At 36.2% G+C, this 22299-nt stretch overlaps 2 protein-coding genes across 2 annotated transcripts in view; both read right to left on the bottom strand.

Annotated features, from left to right (window-relative positions):
- Positions 1-409: 409 nt before the first annotated feature.
- On the bottom strand, positions 410-15803 carry LOC137400905 (G-protein coupled receptor dmsr-1-like). The gene is made up of 2 exons (XM_068087245.1): positions 15611-15803; positions 410-1287 (listed from the first exon to the last, which is right to left on the bottom strand). Exons 1-2 carry the CDS (start codon positions 15801-15803, stop codon positions 410-412), a joined length of 1071 nt encoding a protein of 356 aa, XP_067943346.1.
- A 3154-nt stretch (positions 15804-18957) lies between these two features.
- The window catches only part of LOC137399698 (nucleolar protein 6-like), a 35834-nt gene continuing 32492 nt past the window's right edge, over positions 18958-22299 (bottom strand). The window contains exons 21-22 of the mRNA XM_068085898.1: positions 20889-21063; positions 18958-19326 (exon numbers count right to left, since the gene is read on the bottom strand). Coding sequence (XP_067941999.1) covers positions 20914-21063 — 150 coding nt within the window. The 3' untranslated portion in view covers positions 18958-19326; positions 20889-20913. The remainder of the gene's footprint in view (positions 19327-20888; positions 21064-22299) is intronic.

The following is a 22299-nucleotide window of genomic DNA, read 5'->3' as shown; positions in this document are numbered from 1 at the left end:
AGACATTTTAGCAATACAACATAATAACGAGAAATTATTGGCACCACGTAAGATTTTTGTACTTTTTCTACTCATAAATCATGACTTACACAAGACAGTGATTATTCAAGATAGACTATTTTTCAATTGAAATAGTCATGAGCTGTAAAGTTAGTTATTAGGGCACTACGATAGACTACCAAAATAATATTATGCTTGTAAACATTCTATATTCAGCTTTTAACAAGAGTAGCAACCGCTTTTCCTCAAGATTTTTAAAGCCATATTGGCATCAAGCTGTCTGACTAATATAAGAGGGACTTTTTCCCATATAACTGTACAATCAGCTCAGCACACTAGTACATACAAATTGATATTTATGAGAATACAACTCCAGTTATTACAGCTAACAAGAAGAGTTCTAGTTTAGCTATAGATCGGTTGAGACCGTATCATGGTTTTGCTCAGTACGGAAACTGATGGATCTCAGAATTGAAAGAAGAAGCTGACAGAACTGGGAGCTCATTCTACAGTAGAGGAAAAAGTTTATGCAGCAGCCGATGATCGTCAGCAGGTCCCAAAAGTTTCCAAGCGGCCAATAAATATCGTCAAAGAAGTCGACTAGGAGGCCACTCAGCACAAACAGAATGCCTTGAGGCAGCTCGATAACAACAAATACAAGAATAATAGCAATCAGCATTTGCGTAGTCTGATTGGTTTGCCTCTGTCGTCTCTCTTCATTCGGTGACGTGGTGTACTTGATAGACGATGGCCTTCTTCTCTGCATAGCGGTGTACTTTCTATGAGCCGAGTGTATGATACGAATAAGTATAATAGACAATACAACGAGCAGTATACATGGAGTTATTTTTACAAGCAAAGCTAACAGAGCAAACTGTACCAAATTGATATTCGCATGATCACCATACTTGTCATTGTCTGTGCTGAGATAATACCAGGAAGTGTTTTTCTCTTCATCGTCATATCGTTTGATGCTGTAAACCAGCGTCTGTGGTATGTTTATAAGTATCGCTCCAACAATCGATAAAAATATTGTTAAGTTGGCTTTAGAAAGGTCACATCGATTCTTTCCATCTCTCAAGGTCAGGTGTATGAATCTGAAGAGGGCGACTGACAAGGTCAACCAAACACTCGTTGAGTGAAAGGTATTAGTCCAAAGTACGTGGAAGAGCAGGTAGCAGATGGCACTGTATGTGTTTCTTTTTTGGCTTTCTTCTTGGCCGTAGATGATGAAGAAGAGGAGCGCAAATGGTATATAAGACAGCATAATGAGGAGGTTGACGGCAGCTGCAATAAGCAAGTTCAAACTATTTACAAAATAATATGATAAATGTCCTATCATACCTTATAAGGGTGAAAGCAAATCATTATTTATTGAAGCAGCAATCTTACTCTAAAAACAATTCACTCGATGAAATCTAAACAACTGTTTTAAAAGCATTTTGTTATTGTATGGGAACAACACAGATGAAAGTTAGCTGTCATGTTAAGATAACTCCAAATATAAAGTTGCATTCTCCTGGAAAACGAACATCGTAATGAAAAACTTGTAAACTATAAAACAGCGCTGACTTTGCCATCGTGAATAAAAGCAGAATTCCTGTGGTCCGCATAGAGCAATGAATAGCATTCATAGCTCCTTCAAAGATTGACTGTCCTCTATCAAAGGTAACATCAACTTCAAGTTTAGAAAATACTATCTCGGACTTCATTGATACAGAAAATGATTTTGGTAGCTGTTTCAATAGTTAATAACTGAAAACTTAGATGTAATTTGTTATAAATCAAGCTCTGACATTTGTTTTGCTAGAGACCCTCACCATCTAAAGATACGCCAAATTGTATCTATTGTAATGCCTGCTTCTTGTGTTATTTAATTTCGCAAGATTTCCAATATCTGCTTTTAATAGAATGTGATACTATTTGATGTAACTTGTATTTCTTGATTCAAGCCTTTGCACCTAACCAGAAATAGACAAAACATTTTAGGCACACGACATGACACATGCAGGAGTTGTGAGTTCAAAAAGTTTTAAGGAAATTTGTGTCTTCTGAATCATTTGAAGCCTGCACAGTGTTTGACTCATCTATGCTGAGTTTATTAAGCTAAAAGGATGTGATTTATGAGGTGTCAGCAGGTGTCTAGGTCATAAAAATAGTGCTATTGGACATGCAATGACCACTTGATACATGATTAGTGAGTGACAGGTCATCCCTACTTTCACAAGTAAAATGATGAGATTATTTTTAAACTAAACTATGTAAAGCCTAATAATCTGAATTGAGCATTAAGAACATTTGGCATAAACAGCGGCGAATCTTAGTCTACCTTGGACGATTGAATCAATAGGACATTTGGCATAAACAGCGGTGGATCTTAGCCTATCTTAGACAATTGAATCAGTAGAGACATTTGACATCAACTGTTGTGGATCTTAGCCTATCGTAGGTCTTGTTATTAATTACATCTCATAGTATTAAAGCTTTGCATGCAGCTATCTGTACTAGTACAATTAATTACGAGTGATGCCCTGACACTCTTATCAGGTGTCATGTCAACTCTTAGCATGAGACAAGAAATTAGACTTCAGTCAATGCACTAGGAAAGTGGCAGCACGCTGACAAGATGCAAACGAAAGTAAAAAGGAAGCTTCTGAATAAGCAGGAAGTTCTGAAACATTCAGGTTTGGTTTGAGAGAGAACTTGGTGTAGACCAGCATAAATACCATGAATATAAGAATACTGACAGTGTTAGACTTTTGGGAGTACAAATGGACAATCATTTAGGATTTTCACGCCATGTCGATTTTATTACCTCAAAAATAGACCAGCAACTCATGCTCTAGTTCAGCTCAGCTCAGAAAGATAGGTGTAAAACAAAAGGCCTATTACTCTTTTACCAGAGCCGTATATTGTCCATTTTGTCTTACGCTGCTTGAAGCCGATATCCCTTTGTACTGAAAACTGATAGAGAAAAATACCGCTTTCAGATATTATGCTTTAGGGTTATGCTACCTGATATGGACAGTTATGACCTGCTTCTAAATGCCCTCAATGTTAAGGAGCTGAATGTGTTTTAGATATTTGATGTTTAGAATACTCAAATCATATCTCTAATCTGCTACACTGTATACCTTATCAATCTATTACACTTTACACCAGACACCAACACCTTGCCAATTTACGTTACAGAACAGCGTTATGCAAAAAGAGCTTTTTTCCAATACAAATAATTTACTTTACTATTTTTTGTGTTTTGTCTCATGGTATAATTTGCTTTAAACGACCTTGACCAGTGCAAATAAAGTTAATATCTATTTAACTCCTACTGTATTTCAATATCATAACTCAGCCAAAGGTTGAGAATATTTGGTTCGGAGTTATGTGCCATACATACAGCGGAGAGGGAATAAATCTTGAAAATGAAATTAAAACTGAACAAGGTTAAAAGAGATCTATTGAGAAGACTGCTAGAGCCTGAAAGTTTGCATGGCTGGTCTGTACATTGAGCAAATATTTATCTTGATGAAACTCTGAATCTGGAAAGAAGTTGTGCCAATAGACTTGAGTGATGGCAATTGTGCAGGGGTTACTTCTTGATAAATCTGAAATCAACTCAAATTCTTTGAAACGGGTTTCAAGTTAAGGAAACAATAGATAGTTGGGACTTTTTCTGCCCCGATGACCTTTATATATATCAAACCATAAAGGTCATCTGACTCTAACAACTCCCTCTTTTACATATTATTATTAGTAGAACCAATAACACAAGTTATTTTTAAAAATTATAATACCAGAGATGTTCCAATGATTAAATTTTATTGAAGACCAATTATTAATGAGAACTTTAGTTGAACAAAAATGTAGTCAATAGAAATAGACCGAAGAACTAGTTGATCGGGCTAGTCGTAGATCAAAATGTCATTAAATAGTCAGTCATGGCATCAGTTGTATTCTTTCAAAAACTTAATTGGCTAATCACAACCTAGCTTATCTAAATAATTTCACAGATCAACACAGCTGTACCATAAATTTTAACTGTGGTACCAACTGCAACTTATGAAGCAACCATACAGTAATAATTCCTAAATTGTACATCACGGTTTTAACTATCGCCACTTTGCTGTACTGTGAGTTTTACAAAATCATGGCCATTCAAGTTTCTTCATTTTCATTCATTTAATAATGATAAGTTATGTTTAACAGTCGTATTCTAGTTTTGTAATAAATAAATTGAAGGGTCAGTACAGTGTACAGTATAGTGCTGTATGTTTGCATTGTGTTGCGTCAGAGGTTTCTCTCTGCCAGCTGTAGCCTTCATCTAGATATGTATAGCAATACGCTGTCAACCTTGTCACTAAGGCATAAATAAGAGAGCACAGTCTTTTGATATGAAACTCTCCTGGTAATCAGCTGGTTGATGTCAGCAATGGTATAAACCCTTGTAGGATTGTACATCATTGATGTCAGCAACAAAATGAGAATCTCTTCCATCAATAGCTTGAGACTGCCTTTAACTATAGAATAGAATTTGCCTGCCCCTTCTTCGTCTACAGAGAATTGTCAATTAGCACTGTGTATCAGTGGGCTATCTTGACACTGATGGGATTAAGAATATCGATGCACCTCTGATTCTCATCCCAGTTCTTATTAACCTCTTACATATTTTAGTACATGCACATGTACTTACCTATACATGTAAGTACATGTACATGTAAGTACATTTAAAACTGGATGTAGACAATGTGGACATACACATGTACTTACATGTACATGTAAGTGCATGTATAGGTAAATACATGTGCTTACATGTATAATAACTGCAAAAGTTTAGAAATCTGTTTAAGTGCTCTCAAGTGTAAAACTTATGGCTCATACTTGAAACAATCTAGCTTTAATTTCTTAGAGATTCTGGTCACTCCGTTAGGTCTGGAATACAGCCCCACCAAAGTAGGACGGATTACTGCACTTAATAATTCTGTCTTATCTAAGTCAAGGTCAATGTATCTCAATGATAGAGGTGATGACAAGGCAAATTAAAATTAATCCAAAGGCTTATGGTGTGCGTTGACGAGAAGCAAACAGTTTCAAGCACAGAGAAAACGTCTCAGGCTAGAATAAAAAGTAAATCATACATATACATGTATTTGATTTGTTCTCATTGGGTAGATTATAATTTCTGTTATACATGTAATTACGTTAATCTGAAATCTTTTCAATTAGTCTCACAGATTCAATGTTAATAAAAAGTGACTTTTCAATCAATGTTAAATTTTTAGGAATGATAAAGCGCAGTATGGATGTCAAACCTCGTACAATAGCAGTTGTTTTAAATGGCCACCTTTCGTGCAATCCCAAACTTCTGTACAGGCCAGTTACTGAGACGACTAACATGAGACTCAAACACATTACATCTACATGCAGCTTATTAGACTGACACTTAACCCATTTCACACACTTCACACCTTCTGAAGCTTTGCAGTAATTGTGCCAATCAGAGAGTATAGATTGTTTTGTGGCAAAAAAGCAAACAGAAGGATGGCCCGCGGCCAATAATACAGATACAGAGAGAGGTTTTAGTCTTTAAACATTTGACCTCAGAATGATTGTTAAAAATGTTAAGATAAAAGACTTCAGACGGTTGAGAATAACGTCGACTATCTGGGAAAAATTGCGATTCATTTTTAGAGAAGTAAGACAGAACCAAGGCTTGAAGATATGGAAATGAGAAATGGAGAAAATAGAAATGGCAAAATTTATGAAAAATGGAAAAATGCTAATTACTTGTTGGTGGTCAACCATTTTAGTCAGTCAAATGATAATCATCAACTTGAAATGGAGGGTTGAAAAGCCTTGATGATGAACCTTCTTCCAACAAGCGTTCTATTTTAATGAACAGACAACTCCAATTCTTTTATCATTCTTCTAAGTCATGCTTTGATCATGTTTTCTTTCTATGTAGATTTTTAACAAATGCTAACAAATTGGCTAATATTGATTTTGCACAGTTGATGACAAACCCACAACAGTTCTTCAACCATTATCAAATTCAATAGACAGAGAGCAGACTGAGATACTAACATGAGTGTTTTAAAAGTAACGAAAAACGTTTTTAGTTGATAACATTAGGATGACAAGTTTGAAACGCTTCTTGAGCATTCGTTATGATTCCTTACCAGCTTGTTTGTTCATCATGAAACTTGTAAAAAACTTGTCGGCTAAAAGAATTATTTTTGAAAAATATTCTTGTTAAAGATAAATTTAGGGGATGAGTTTTCACAAAGCCTTTAAAAACAGTGATTATTTAAGTAATACAAGAAATATTATAAGCCGGGACCTAAATATTTTAAATCATGACCTAATTTTAATTCATGACCCAAATATTCTAATTCTGTAGTTTAAATATTTTAAGTCTTGATCTAAATTTTCTAAATATGAATTCACACAAGTTTTTGTAGATTTTATCAGAAAGTATCGGTATTTTCTATCATTTGCGATTGTTTTGGACGTTTGAGGTGATCTGACTGCCAGGATGTTTCAAGATTAAAATTGATAAAACTTGATCGCAACTAAAACGCTCAGATGAAAATAACGTGTCGACATGACATCACTAATTTTTATCGTTGCGATAGTTGATATCGGCTATTGCATTCAAGTTACAGCTTTACCTGTCTCTATTTTGTCAGTATCTCTTTGTGACTATCGACACCATAATTGCACTTTCGCTTGTTTTGAGCATTTTATTCATGATCAAGTTTGATCAATTTGAATCTTGAACCATTCTGGCAGTCAGATCGCCTCCAACATTAAAAACAATTGCAAGTGATAGAAAAATACTAATACTTTCTGAGAAAACTTTCTTTTTGTGAAAGTTTTTCTTCAAGTCATGATCTAAGTGGAGTTGAGCGGACCCGAACTGCAGCTAAGAGGCGGAAAAGGTTGTCTTACATACATGTAACTCATTTGAGTACAGCCCTCATTATTAAGTGCAGCGTGCTAACCCAATAGTTTGCCATGAGTGCTCCCCTTAAAGTGCTCGTGATTGATTTGAGAAAAGCCTCAACTTTTGACATTTAAAGGAAAGTTCAAAGTTTTAAACTAGAGGATCCTTGAGTGCTGTTACGATAGTTGTATCAATAAGCATAGACAGTGACATAGACTTCCCTTATCGCTCACTGCTCACACTCATAAAATCGACCAATAACATGTTGAGTACATAATTGACAGCGGCCATGATAGCCATGATAGCAGCCTTGACCTCTACCGGTATTCTTATACTGTCTTTTTACTGTTCAGAATTGAGCTAGAAGTTTATTTTAGTAATGCCAGAAGATTTAAATGTAACACTATTTTCATATTAAAAAAACTCTATGCCAAGAATTTTATGCCTATAAAAGTCAAAGTCCTTGAATAGAGCCAATGGCATGGTTTTTGAAAATTGAAACTAATGCGAAACTAACAAAGCACGACCAGTTTAAAGCATGGAGAATTCCTCTCAAGCAGCAGATCCGCTAGAATTTTATTCTAGCCAACATGAGCAAATACAAAATAAAAAATATGCCAATAGAGCCACGTAGGAGTAGACTTTTATTGCTAATAGAGCCTCGTAGGAGTAGACTTTTAATGCTAATAGAGCCTCGTAGGAGTAGACTTTTATTGCTAATAGAGCCACGTAGGAGTAGACTTTTAATGCTAATAGAGCCACGTAGGAGTAGACTTTTAATGCTAATAGAGCCACGTAGGAGTAGACTTTTAATGCTAATAGAGCCACGTAGGAGTAGACTTTTAATGCTAATAGAGCCACGTAGGAGTAGACTTTTATTGCTAATAGAGCCTCGTAGGAGTAGACTTTTAATGCTAATAGAGCCACGTAGGAGTAGACTTTTAATGCTAATAGAGCCACGTAGGAGTAGACTTTTAATGCTAATAGAGCCACGTAGGAGTAGACTTTTAATGCTAATAGAGCCACGTAGGAGTAGACTTTTAATGCTAATAGAGCCACGTAGGAGTAGACTTTTAATGCTAATAGAGCCTCGTAGGAGTAGACTTTTATTGCCAATAGAGCCACGTAGGAGTAGACTTTTAATGCTAATAGAGCCTCGTAGGAGTAGACTTTTAATGCTAATAGAGCCACGTAGGAGTAGACTTTTATTGCTAATAGAGCCACGTAGGAGTAGACTTTTAATGCTAATAGAGCCACGTAGGAGTAGACTTTTAATGCTAATAGAGCCTCGTAGGAGTAGACTTTTAATGCTAATAGAGCCACGTAGGAGTAGACTTTTAATGCTAATAGAGCCACGTAGGAGTAGACTTTTAATGCTAATAGAGCCACGTAGGAGTAGACTTTTAATGCTAATAGAGCCACGTAGGAGTAGACTTTTAATGCTAATAGAGCCACGTAGGAGTAGACTTTTAATGCTAATAGAGCCTCGTAGGAGTAGACTTTTATTGCCAATAGAGCCACGTAGGAGTAGACTTTTAATGCTATAGAGCCTCGTAGGAGTAGACTTTTAATGCTAATAGAGCCACGTAGGAGTAGACTTTTATTGCTAATAGAGCCACGTAGGAGTAGACTTTTAATGCTAATAGAGCCACGTAGGAGTAGACTTTTAATGCTAATAGAGCCTCGTAGGAGTAGACTTTTAATGCTAATAGAGCCACGTAGGAGTAGACTTTTAATGCTAATAGAGCCTCGTAGGAGTAGACTTTTAATGCCAATAGAGCCACGTAGGAGTAGACTTTTAATGCTAATAGAGCCACGTAGGAGTAGACTTTTATTGCTAATAGAGCCACGTAGGAGTAGACTTTTAATGCTAATAGAGCCACGTAGGAGTAGACTTTTAATGCTAATAGAGCCTCGTAGGAGTAGACTTTTAATGCTAATAGAGCCACGTAGGAGTAGACTTTTAATGCTAATAGAGCCTCGTAGGAGTAGACTTTTAATGCTAATAGAGCCACGTAAGAGTAGACTTTTAATGCTAATAGAGCCACGTAGGAGTAGACTTTTATTGCTAATAGAGCCTCGTAGGAGTAGACTTTTATTGCTAATAGAGCCTCGTAGGAGTAGACTTTTAATGCTAATAGAGCCACGTTAGGAGTAGACTTTTATTGCTAATAGAGCCTCGTAGGAGTAGACTTTTAATGCCAATAGAGCCTCGTAGGAGTAGACTTTTAATGCTAATAGAGCCTCGTAGGAGTAGACTTTTAATGCCAATAGAGCCACGTAGGAGTAGACTTTTAATGCTAATAGAGCCTCGTAGGAGTAGACTTTTAATGCCAATAGAGCCACGTAGGAGTAGACTTTTAATGCTAATAGAGCCACGTAGGAGTAGACTTTTAATGCTAATAGAGCCACGTAGGAGTAGACTTTTAATGCTAATAGAGCCTCGTAGGAGTAGACTTTTAATGCTAATAGAGCCACGTAGGAGTAGACTTTTATTGCTAATAGAGCCTCGTAGGAGTAGACTTTTAATGCCAATAGAGCCTCGTAGGAGTAGACTTTTAATGCTAATAGAGCCTCGTAGGAGTAGACTTTTAATGCCAATAGAGCCACGTAGGAGTAGACTTTTAATGCTAATAGAGCCTCGTAGGAGTAGACTTTTAATGCCAATAGAGCCACGTAGGAGTAGACTTTTAATGCTAATAGAGCCACGTAGGAGTAGACTTTTAATGCTAATAGAGCCTCGTAGGAGTAGACTTTTAATGCTAATAGAGCCACGTAGGAGTAGACTTTTAATGCTAATAGAGCCACGTAGGAGTAGACTTTTAATGCTAATAGAGCCTCGTAGGAGTAGACTTTTAATGCTAATAGAGCCTCGTAGGAGTAGACTTTTAATGCTAATAGAGCCTCGTAGGAGTAGACTTTTAATGCCAATAGAGCCACGTAGGAGTAGACTTTTAATGCTAATAGAGCCACGTAGGAGTAGACTTTTAATGCTAATAGAGCCTCGTAGGAGTAGACTTTTAATGCTAATAGAGCCACGTAGGAGTAGACTTTTAATGCTAATAGAGCCTCGTAGGAGTAGACTTTTAATGCTAAATAGAGCCTCGTAGGAGTAGACTTTTAATGCTAATAGAGCCACGTAGGAGTAGACTTTTAATGCTAATAGAGCCACGTAGGAGTAGACTTTTAATGCTAATAGAGCCACGTAGGAGTAGACTTTTAATGCTAATAGAGCCACGTAGGAGTAGACTTTTAATGCTAATAGAGCCACGTAGGAGTAGACTTTTAATGCCAATAGAGCCACGTAGGAGTAGACTTTTAATGCTAATAGAGCCTCGTAGGAGTAGACTTTTAATGCTAATAGAGCCTCGTAGGAGTAGACTTTTAATGCTAATAGAGCCTCGTAGGAGTAGACTTTTAATGCTAATAGAGCCTCGTAGGAGTAGACTTTTAATGCCAATAGAGCCACGTAGGAGTAGACTTTTAATGCTAATAGAGCCACGTAGGAGTAGACTTTTAATGCCAATAGAGCCACGTAGGAGTAGACTTTTAATGCTAATAGAGCCTCGTAGGAGTAGACTTTTATTGCCAATAGAGCCACGTAGGAGTAGACTTTTAATGCTAATAGAGCCTCGTAGGAGTAGACTTTTAATGCTAATAGAGCCTCGTAGGAGTAGACTTTTAATGCTAATAGAGCCACGTAGGAGTAGACTTTTAATGCTAATAGAGCCTCGTAGGAGTAGACTTTTAATGCTAATAGAGCCACGTAGGAGTAGACTTTTAATGCTAATAGAGCCACGTAGGAGTAGACTTTTAATGCCAATAGAGCCACGTAGGAGTAGACTTTTAATGCTAATAGAGCCTCGTAGGAGTAGACTTTTAATGCTAATAGAGCCTCGTAGGAGTAGACTTTTAATGCTAATAGAGCCTCGTAGGAGTAGACTTTTAATGCTAATAGAGCCTCGTAGGAGTAGACTTTTAATGCCAATAGAGCCACGTAGGAGTAGACTTTTAATGCTAATAGAGCCACGTAGGAGTAGACTTTTAATGCTAATAGAGCCTCGTAGGAGTAGACTTTTAATGCTAATAGAGCCACGTAGGAGTAGACTTTTAATGCTAATAGAGCCTCGTAGGAGTAGACTTTTAATGCTAATAGAGCCTCGTAGGAGTAGACTTTTAATGCTAATAGAGCCACGTAGGAGTAGACTTTTAATGCTAATAGAGCCACGTAGGAGTAGACTTTTAATGCTAATAGAGCCACGTAGGAGTAGACTTTTAATGCCAATAGAGCCACGTAGGAGTAGACTTTTAATGCTAATAGAGCCTCGTAGGAGTAGACTTTTAATGCTAATAGAGCCACGTAGGAGTAGACTTTTAATGCTAATAGAGCCTCGTAGGAGTAGACTTTTATTGCTAATAGAGCCACGTAGGAGTAGACTTTTAATGCTAATAGAGCCTCGTAGGAGTAGACTTTTAATGCTAATAGAGCCACGTAGGAGTAGACTTTTAATGCTAATAGAGCCACGTAGGAGTAGACTTTTAATGCTAATAGAGCCACGTAGGAGTAGACTTTTAATGCCAATAGAGCCACGTAGGAGTAGACTTTTAATGCTAATAGAGCCTCGTAGGAGTAGACTTTTAATGCTAATAGAGCCACGTAGGAGTAGACTTTTAATGCTAATAGAGCCACGTAGGAGTAGACTTTTAATGCTAATAGAGCCTCGTAGGAGTAGACTTTTATTGCTAATAGAGCCACGTAGGAGTAGACTTTTAATGCTAATAGAGCCTCGTAGGAGTAGACTTTTAATGCTAATAGAGCCTCGTAGGAGTAGACTTTTAATGCTAATAGAGCCACGTAGGAGTAGACTTTTAATGCTAATAGAGCCTCGTAGGAGTAGACTTTTAATGCTAATAGAGCCACGTAGGAGTAGACTTTTAATGCTAATAGAGCCACGTAGGAGTAGACTTTTAATGCTAATAGAGCCACGTAGGAGTAGACTTTTAATGCCAATAGAGCCACGTAGGAGTAGACTTTTAATGCTAATAGAGCCACGTAGGAGTAGACTTTTAATGCTAATAGAGCCACGTAGGAGTAGACTTTTAATGCTAATAGAGCCTCGTAGGAGTAGACTTTTAATGCTAATAGAGCCACGTAGGAGTAGACTTTTAATGCTAATAGAGCCACGTAGGAGTAGACTTTTAATGCTAATAGAGCCACGTAGGAGTAGACTTTTAATGCTAATAGAGCCTCGTAGGAGTAGACTTTTAATGCCAATAGAGCCACGTAAGAGTAGACTTTTAATGCTAATAGAGCCACGTAAGAGTAGACTTTTAATGCTAATAGAGCCACGTAGGAGTAGACTTTTAATGCTAATAGAGCCACGTAGGAGTAGACTTTTAATGCCAATAGAGCCACGTAGGAGTAGACTTTTAATGCTAATAGAGCCTCGTAGGAGTAGACTTTTATTGCCAATAGAGCCACGTAGGAGTAGACTTTTATTGCTAATAGAGCCACGTAGGAGTAGACTTTTAATGCTAATAGAGCCACGTAGGAGTAGACTTTTAATGCTAATAGAGCCACGTAGGAGTAGACTTTTAATGCTAATAGAGCCACGTAGGAGTAGACTTTTAATGCTAATAGAGCCTCGTAGGAGTAGACTTTTAATGCTAATAGAGCCTCGTAGGAGTAGACTTTTATCGCAATAGTCGATATGAATACCAGAGATAGAGACATGCTGTCTCACTATATACATCATTTTGGGCAAGTTTGGACACATCTTTTTTTCTGAACATTTTTACCGCGAACAATTTTAGTTGATTTCTTCAGATATCTTGACAGCAAGATTATATTGATCATATATTGATTGCCTAAAACAACAAACAACATCTCAAATGATAGAAAAACATTGATACTTTTTGTTAAAATCAACTAAAATTTGACGCAATCACATCTTTAAAAATGAACTTGCACACAATTTGAGGTTTTATTAAACAGTGTCAGTGTTTTTCTATCATTTTCAACTTTTTATGTTCTCAAACTTTCAGACTTTCTGATAAGATCTACCAAAATTTTCATGCAAGTTTATCTTCAACCAGTTACTTGCTCTAGATAGTCTAAATATAGATAGTCTAAATATAGAGAGTCTAAATATAGATAGTCTAAATATAGTTCATTGATCACTCGTAAGGATAGCATCTAACTGCTAGTCATAATTCTAAAATTCATTGCATAGCCATCTTGTTTTCTCAGCTAATGAAGCTTTATGACCTCTGTAATAGAACTTTCTTCTACGCAGTTGCTTTCTCTCTTCTACTTGTGTAGCGTTCGCATTGACAAACCTGTTGAACTACTCTATGGTGTTGATAACAAAACAGTGACATGGCAGACAAATTTGCTGTCCAACAACGTCGTATCGTGGCCCAAATGTTAAAATTTGTCCCACCACTAACACATGAGGCTATTCCTTGCCATTTCTCGTCTCATAATTATTGCAACAATTTTAGTCTTGCGTTATATTTTTTCTCAAATTACTACAAAATGTTTTGACCTCTTTGTGATTTGTCAAGCAGTTCAGCTACTAGATGATTGGCTCGCAGCAAAATCAATATTCTTTACCTCAAGTTGTATGGTCTGTCCCTGGAACATTCTTAAGCATTCACGTTAATGCTATGTTTGTGAGAATTCTCGGGATTTTTTGAGCAGGATTTGTATTTGTTTGCAAGCGCAAGTTGTAATCTTGGGGCCCCACGGCATTGCGAAGGCCTAACAACTTGGTCAAGTCGTTACAAGAGACCATCGATAAATGAAAAACATCCAATATTATAATCAGAAAGCCATAACACCCTACAATCATAAAATCCTAACCCTTTACCTGCAGTTTTGGCGAGTTGTTATATAGTCTTGTTTCCGGAAGAATATGTAGCATTCTGATCTCATGGCGATGGTTTGAGTTAACGCTGTGTATTTGAGCTGTCTAATACAAATGCCTCAATCTGAACTATGAACGCTATCCCTTCTTCAATCCCATGACTTGTACTTATAGGGCTCTGCGGCACTATGACATTTTGACCACTCGTTACAGGAGATCATGGAAAATTCAAAAATACCGTTAAAACAAAGAATTGCTATTTCTTTTAAATGAAAATCACCAGGTTTTGAAACAGCAGTTCACTTCATGAGAATTGAATAATTTATTCAATTTTTACTATAATAAGAGCTGTGTCCAGTTGTATGTTCAAAGCCATGCTTACAGCTTAGGGATAAAAGATTGCACTATGCTGGTTACGAACTTACAACTCTCAGCATGGTAAACCAACACTCCACCAACTGCACCAATCAACAGCCTAATAATTTTATGGGATAATTAAGCGCATAGTTATTACACCTGATGATTTTCTGTGCACTGGACTGGCAGGGTACTAGTATTCCTAACGGTGCCTCCTAATTAGATGTTAATTAGTGGTTAGTCAAGGTTTTTCCTTCTATTCAAACTACTAAAACCTCAACCCCAGAGTTGTGAATTAATAGCAAGCTGCCTCCTGTAATTATAGCAACCAACAGATATCTGCAGTATAAAACGTAAAAAGTAGAAGTGACAAAAACTAGATGCAGTTCACAATTCTACACCCTCCGCCTTAGTGCTTCATTAGGTATGAAGAAACTGCAGCAATGACAAATAGGAATGGCACAATCTGCAGATAAGAGTCTGAACTAAACTTCTTGACCTCACCGCGGCAGCGTTATAACCCTGCTGGCAGCATGACTGCAGTACACACAATTATGCATATTAATGTCATCTAAGGAGGAATCCTGTTTCCAAGATGCTCTTCATGTCAGCAGCCCATTGAGAAGCACAGTAGTAACTTACACAGTTTGTTTAAGGATTTCTCTCTAAGCAAGAAAACGCTTTTGCGATTCAACTTTTTAGTTAAATGCACAAACCACACTTGCTGGAAAGATGAAAGGTTTGCGATAAATTTGGATGAATATAGCTTAGGTTTAATAAATCCTGCTAAAAATGTTTTGCTAAAGGACTTGAGATGGAAAGTTAAACCATTATTGCTATCGACTGCTATAAACCTACATGTTTACAATAGTTGTTGTCATCAGGGGTGCTCCGAGGCTCTAACTAGTAATCCAGACTATATATAAAACTTTTAGTAGAGAAAAGATGGTCTTGGAGTATAACACGTCTCATAGCGGGCTCTATTAAATGTTGAAATTTTTTAGAACTTTTGGTTAATAGAACATCCACCAGTTAAAATATTTGATGCAACATTTTTAATTCTCAAAGCTAATCAAATATTACAAAAACTTGTACAAACCTTCAGAACTTTGAACTATCTCGCGGCTATATAGACAGAGGAGCCATGACAGAGGTAATGACAGAGGCTGGTAAACTTCTGATTAGAATTTTAATACCAAAACTAAAAGGCCGAGAAGTGAGACAACTCCTTAACAATACCTGAGAGTCTAGAGGGGCCAGAACCTTCACTGATGTCCATCAATTACCCTAACATCAATATAGTCTAAGTGCATGTACTGTAGGTGGGATTTGCTGATATGATCGTATAATCTGCGGGTAGAGGCATTCACCTCAGTGGACTGGTGGGTGGCCATCACTAGAAGGAAGATATGAGAACAACTACTTTTACAGCATCGCTTACCTATTGCTAGCAGAAGTCTGTTAATAGGTGAAACCATCTGCTTGTTCCGGAAGATAAAAATGGTCACCAGGTTGAATACACTGCCAATGATGCAGACCAACAGAGAGAGGTAACCGTGAATTGGAGCATAGTTGTTGCTGATCTTCTGTAACGTGGTTAGTGAATGTTCACTGTCATTTCTGCTGCCTATCATGACGGATGACACCGCTTAGCATGATTTGCAGATCTGCCAAGTGATTGCTGTCTGCTAAAATAGAAAAATCAAGATGAGATAGTGGATATTAAAGACTAAAGTCTAATTTAAACTAACAAAGTAGTGGTAGCGATGTTATGGCGCATTAGGCGAAGCTATTTTTAAAATTTGTAGCAAATTAGAAAAAAATATTTATAGCAGATTTTTATAGTTATTTGATTTTATCTTACAAATATTAATATTAATAGGATAAACATATTATTACAAAATTTTATTGATGAACAAAATCTCAGCACAATAATATCAACATAATAATATAATGTATAAGGTATCAAAATAATATTGTTTGCTGCAATGAAATTCTTTTATAACGACTTTGATGTTTTGCAGTCATAAATAATGTTCCGTTTTCTGATGCAGATCAGCTATAACCATAAAAATTTTTTATTGTTGATTAAAAGTTAAAATTTAGAAGCTTAAAACTTTGCCTACTAAACAATAATAATCTGGGTTAAAAAGCAGCGTAAGCTGATGTAAAAAGAACGAGAGTTTTTCAACCCGAACATTTAGCCAACCTGAAGTATTCTTTTAACCTTTCATCAGCTATTAATACAAAAATTCTTTAAACAGTCTACGTTTGCATTTATTCAAGACACTAGTAACAAGATTAGATACTAGAGCATGTAGTTACCATGATAAGTCCCCAGCTGCTAGTGAGCAGAGCAGACGACTACGAAGCTCAGCCGACTATGAGATATACGCTTCTCAGATAAATTAGTGACATTCAATGTATTGATTGAAAGATCCTACAGACTGCTATAAAGTATGATTTGAAATGTATTTAATAGGATAATTTCCTGGTGCTCCTATGTTGCATAACGAGGCAATACCACCGAGGGGCTGAAATAGTCTAAAAGCTGTAATTGCAAAACTTAATGGAAAGCAATTGCTCCTTGTCAAGCATCAATTAACTTTTGTTTGAAAGACATCAGCCATTTTAACATCTTGTACAGACTTGAATAGTTGCATTTGATTTGTTTTGTGCAGTTTCGAACTGACTTGTTTTTATCATTTAAACAACAGAATGCGTTGCCTAAAGTTTAAGATGGTTGCTGTCGGAGTTCAAAAAAAGTAGAACTTACATGCAATTTCGATGAACTCTAATATATTAGAATACAATGTAATCATTGTGTATTAATAACATCGCACTGATTAGTTGTTTGCCTTTACATTCAACATTATTGACTTCAGCTACTTTTTGGGAATTTTATATTTCACGTTGCCCCACAGGTAATTGAAATATTTCTGTAAATTATATATAAACATACATAGGGATTTAATTTACATAAACCTCACTCAATGCGAATTTTTTGACAGAAATATGCCCAAAAACAGGAATTCTTAGAATGTAGTAAAAACAATAAACTAACATTGTTGAAGTATGGGCCATGTTGTAGTGCTCTGTATTGTGCATTTTATGGAACCTGATCCAGGGTATGTGTCAGGTTTATCTGCTTAGTACAACTGAAAAGAACTTGATGTCACACATTTAGTTTAGAATGAAAATAGCAACACCACTTGAGCCACTATATAACAAGAATTTTCACGGCTACTATAATAATAGTATTGATTAATAAATTACCTTCGGTTTCAATTTAGTTCTTGCAGCGAGAGATGCTTTGTGCATATCATGCTGGTGTCAGTGACGTTGCCAACCCTAGCATGCTGCGCAAACTAGATTAGATAGAAAGTAGGGCAAGCTTAATACACAAACACAAATGAGTACAGGTTGAAATTATAGCCTGAAACCATAAACTACAACCTTAATGTTGCGTAACCTGAAATTTAATTACATTAAATGCAATTGTAAGTATTGGAACAAAAGCTGAAGTGGTTAAGACCTTTCATAGCTAATTTCTACCCTAACGAGAGACGCATCTGTCTGAAACCTTGGTAAAATCGTTGCACCCACAAGAACTGAACTTTGATATTTAGAATCACAGACAACCGCACTATCGCTGTGCCACCTTCACACATACATCTAAGAATAATTGTGCGCATACTTACTACACATGATCTCTAATGGCGCACGTGACTGCCAGTGGACTAGTTTCTACTATAATAAGAGTCGTGTCCGCCTGTCTGCCTGAAGCGACGGCCAGAGGTTAGGAAAAGAAATTACATCGAACAGGATTTGAACTCGCAACAGTCACACGATAGACCGATACTCTAATACACGCGTCAACTGAGCATTTTCTGGCAATGCAGACTAACTGTTCAGATAGTCAATCTCTGTGCTTTATCGTCACACCGGACTACCAGAGAGTAGATACAAGTTATAATGAATAAGGTAGTGGAATGTTTCGAGGAGAGTAATGGCCGCAGTGGATAATTTTGGCGTGACTCCGAGTAGGCCTATGTATTTTACAGTAGACTGTCAATCTGCTCTTGTTTCTCCAACATAGTAAGATCACTATGGAACATTTTCCACACAACTAAGAATTTTGTAGAAGTTTATGGGTTACACTCGCGATCACTTAATATCTCTTCCAATAATTTATTTGAATCGTTTAGTTTCTGGCAAAATACGCAGAGTGTAGGGAAAACTTGTATTTGGAGATAGCATTTTACAAATTGCTGCAACTATGTCAGTCTACATTTTTAAAGCTTTTAATTATTTGCTAAATACCTATTCATTGTTTATATAGCTAATATTTAGTCAAATGTATAGTAATGATCTGTAAATTGTTTATATAACTGATATTTGGTCAAATGTATAGATAGTAATTATCTGCACATTGTTTATATAGCAAATATTTGGTCAAATGTATAGTAATTATTTGTACATTTGTTTATATAGCTAATATTTGGTCAAATGTATAGTAATTATCTGTAAATTGTTTATATAACTGATATTTGGTCAAATGCATAGATAGTAATTATCCGTACATTGCTTATATAGCTAATATTTAGTCATATACATAACAAATATTTGCAAACTTTGAGCGACGAGTGCTGAAGTCAGCTCACTTCTGCTAAGACGACCTTCACATGACTTTAATTGCTGTCTAGCAAGCTCTTTATCACCACAAAAACAGGCCTGAATTACTGATTCATCTGTCAAACTCAACATCAGACTTCTAAAGCTCCTTAAACTGTTTCATATCACTATTTATTCTTGTCAACCTTTATGTACTCTCCATTACATATTTACTGATCGACAGCTATAAATAGTAAGATATGGTTACAAAACATGTTAAGGACTGAGAGAAATGGATGATTTCCTGCTGCCGACTGATGAGCAGTACTGAAAGACATCTTCATCAAAATGCTGCTGAAAACTTTTAAAAATGATACAAACTAATATTCTTCAGTACTAAATGGTGTCTCATAGTTTGTGCTTGAAAAATTGCATGCCATCGAGTTGAACGTCTCAGTCCCTCAATAGCCACAAGTTCTTTACAGAGCTTCAAGGGAGGTGTGTCCCTACACCAATACCAGTTGATATTATTGAGCTAGGCCTCTACAAATAAATCAAAATACAACCGTAAAGGAACAATACATCCACAGTTACTGCTAACTAGTAAAACAGAAGATAAAGCACAGCGAAATACTGAAACAGAGGAAACTGGTAACACGGAGAGATAAAATTTAACAAAGTAGTGTTGTCATAGAAACAACGGCTGAAAGGGAGTTGCAATCTTTCTTTGACTCGTTGTTTCTATGACATCAATAGTTGTTGACCTGTTGTTGACCTCATTAGTCATCATTATAAGTCACTTTTTGATTGCAACGCAATAAAGTATTCCATCATTTTTAGGTAAACCAAAAAATGGTGTCCGTTAGCAAATGTCAATTAGTCAAGAGTAGAGTAAGTACATTCACAGGGATGCTAAATAGCGTAAAGGTGACAGACTTGATGAGAGCGTAACAACAACCCAGCAAGTATCTTCAGCAATAGCTACAGTTTAGTAAACAGAGTACTTGAAATGAAAATGGTTAGAACTTTAATTTAATGTTTATTTAAACATGAAAATAAGTTAAAATAGTTCAACCCTTGACTTGAACCATTTTTTCTGTAATATGTAGGCCTAGAACAAATTTAACAAGTCTTATCAATGAAGTCCTATTCCACAAGTCCTAATATAAACGAACTTAACAAATCTTATCACAAGTAGCGATCACATTTCTCCAAACAGTCAGATCAGAAACCGATATTTTTGAATGAGACAAGTTTTTCAGTCGGCTCATTTGCTTACATAAATGTAGAAAAATATCATGATAAAATATCTTTAAAAAGTGCCAAAGTGCTATATTCAACTCCGTTTCCTATTTTTCTATTCTGATAGAAATAATTCATGGCAAGTCATTTGATGTACACTCGGTATTTTTGCTGTAAAAGCTAGAGTTTCTGTCATAGAGCTTTGATCTAAAACCTTTTTGGAATAAGCAGAACATTTTCCATAACCATGCCATTTGCATTTGTCAATTTCATGTCAATTTAGACAATCAAAAACCATGTTTAGTATTTTTTTAATTTAGTGAAACTGGCTACAAAAAAGTGCTACCATTCTCGCAGTTTGACCAAAATGCAGACTCATATTCTCATATAAAAATATGTTTATTAGAAATATCTGAGTCCCAATGTTGAAGAATGTCACTAGCTGAAATATATTTAGGTGGCTGTTTACAATTTTCTTTTGATCCATTCTAAATAAAAATTAAAAAATTTTGGAAACAGTGATATTATGCTGTAAACTCTGGGTAAAAAGAAAACTGGATCATTTTTGTGACAAAATGATAGCCCAATATCCAAAATTTATATTGGGAAAATATTGGGTGAATCTGCTAACGCTATGATCTGTGATCAATTGTTTTGCAAAAGTACTAAGGTGAGCTTTTCATAGCAAAAGAGTTACGCTATCATCACTTGAAATGTATAAGTTAGTCCACATATATGGTGCAGTATTGTGAAACCTTAAACCAAAAGGAAGTTGTGTGCACCACAAGCTCCCTGAATCAACTATCAAGTTTATTGAGAGCAAGTATTACACCGGCAAGTAAGGAATTTAGAATCAAAAGCACCTGCAATGATCTGTCAAAGTAGGAATCACTCTGCAGAATTCACAGAAATTTCTGAGATGATGCCTTTACCGACGATGTTCAAGTCTTGCAACATGGCCTGTGTATTTAGCTTGAACCAGAGCTCATCATCAACATCACAGAGAGTAGACGAATCCAACTCAGCTCCTTTGCTTTGCTGCGTAACATATATGCTTAGTGAAGGCCTGGATATACTACCAAGAGTTGGAAGTGGCTGAATCACAGTTGTACTAAGGCAGAAACTAGCAGTGGTATTTGTGGAAATTCACTAGAATACATCACCATCTCTAATTATGCTGTAGTGAACTTCGATGCACCTCTGCTCTTTTAGAACAATGACCTGGGTTCCAATTATTCTTAGATAATACTTAAATGAAAGTGTTTTTTAAAACAGACTAATTGAAGGAAACCATTTAATATGGTATATAAGGAGTTTTTCATCACACTGTAGGAGCATCCGCTATATTTTGTTTGCCTAATTGAGTTGTAACAAATAAAATAATACATAATGAGTGTTAAAATGTTATGTCAGACAAATGCACCAAACTGTGAGACATCAAATTCAAACTAAAAACTGGATTGAGAGTTGACAATAACACCACATTTTTTATCCAAAAGCCACAGGTGTTTATACAAAACCCTTGCAACTTGTGGTTTATAAGTTCATTTGTTGCTGGAAACAAACAATGCTTTCATTTTGGAAGCAAACTCAATTACATCACATAGTGAAATATGTGAAGAATTGCTCATACCGTGAAATATGAGAAATTCTTATGGTTTTTATGTGGTAATCTGAATAACAGAAGTAGCCAATTTTTGACAAGTGAAAGTTGGACACCATTTTGAATTACAGTTGGCTTCAAATAAATAAATTACTTCAAATAAAACAAACCACATCAGTCCTGATATGGCATAAGATGCTCATCATCTGTGGTAGATTTGTGTGATGTACAGATGTCAGTGACAAAAGTCACCAATAGATGGTGCGCTCCACAGCCACCCATGTAGCCTGTCTTGACAAACTGTTGTTTTTGCGAAGTAGTCCCCCGTCGAGCGGGCGAGCAACACAACAGCTTGTCACAAGACGTATTGCACCTGATGCATCAGCTGCACTTATAGAGAGTTGTTCTCTTCCGTCTATGCGGCTTGGTTGCGATGTTATGTCCGTCGCTCCATTGGTAATCATAACTGATTTCGCGCAAAAGTTTATGTAGAAAAAAATAAGATTACATTTAACCCTTTGGCTGGGTTAAAGCCCCCAAAAACAACCGAAACTGGTGTAATTTATTTTCGAAAATTCAATAAAATCGATATTTTATGAACATGCATAGCTCAAATCTTAAATTTATTTCTATGAACAAAAATTTTTGTATATAAACATTCATTCATATGT

The sequence above is a fragment of the Watersipora subatra genome, chromosome 7 (genome assembly GCF_963576615.1).
Source record: "Watersipora subatra chromosome 7, tzWatSuba1.1, whole genome shotgun sequence".
Classification (NCBI taxonomy): domain Eukaryota; kingdom Metazoa; phylum Bryozoa; class Gymnolaemata; order Cheilostomatida; family Watersiporidae; genus Watersipora; species Watersipora subatra.
The sequence above is the reverse complement of the archived record's forward strand: the minus strand, read 5'-3'. Positions and strand labels throughout refer to the sequence as shown.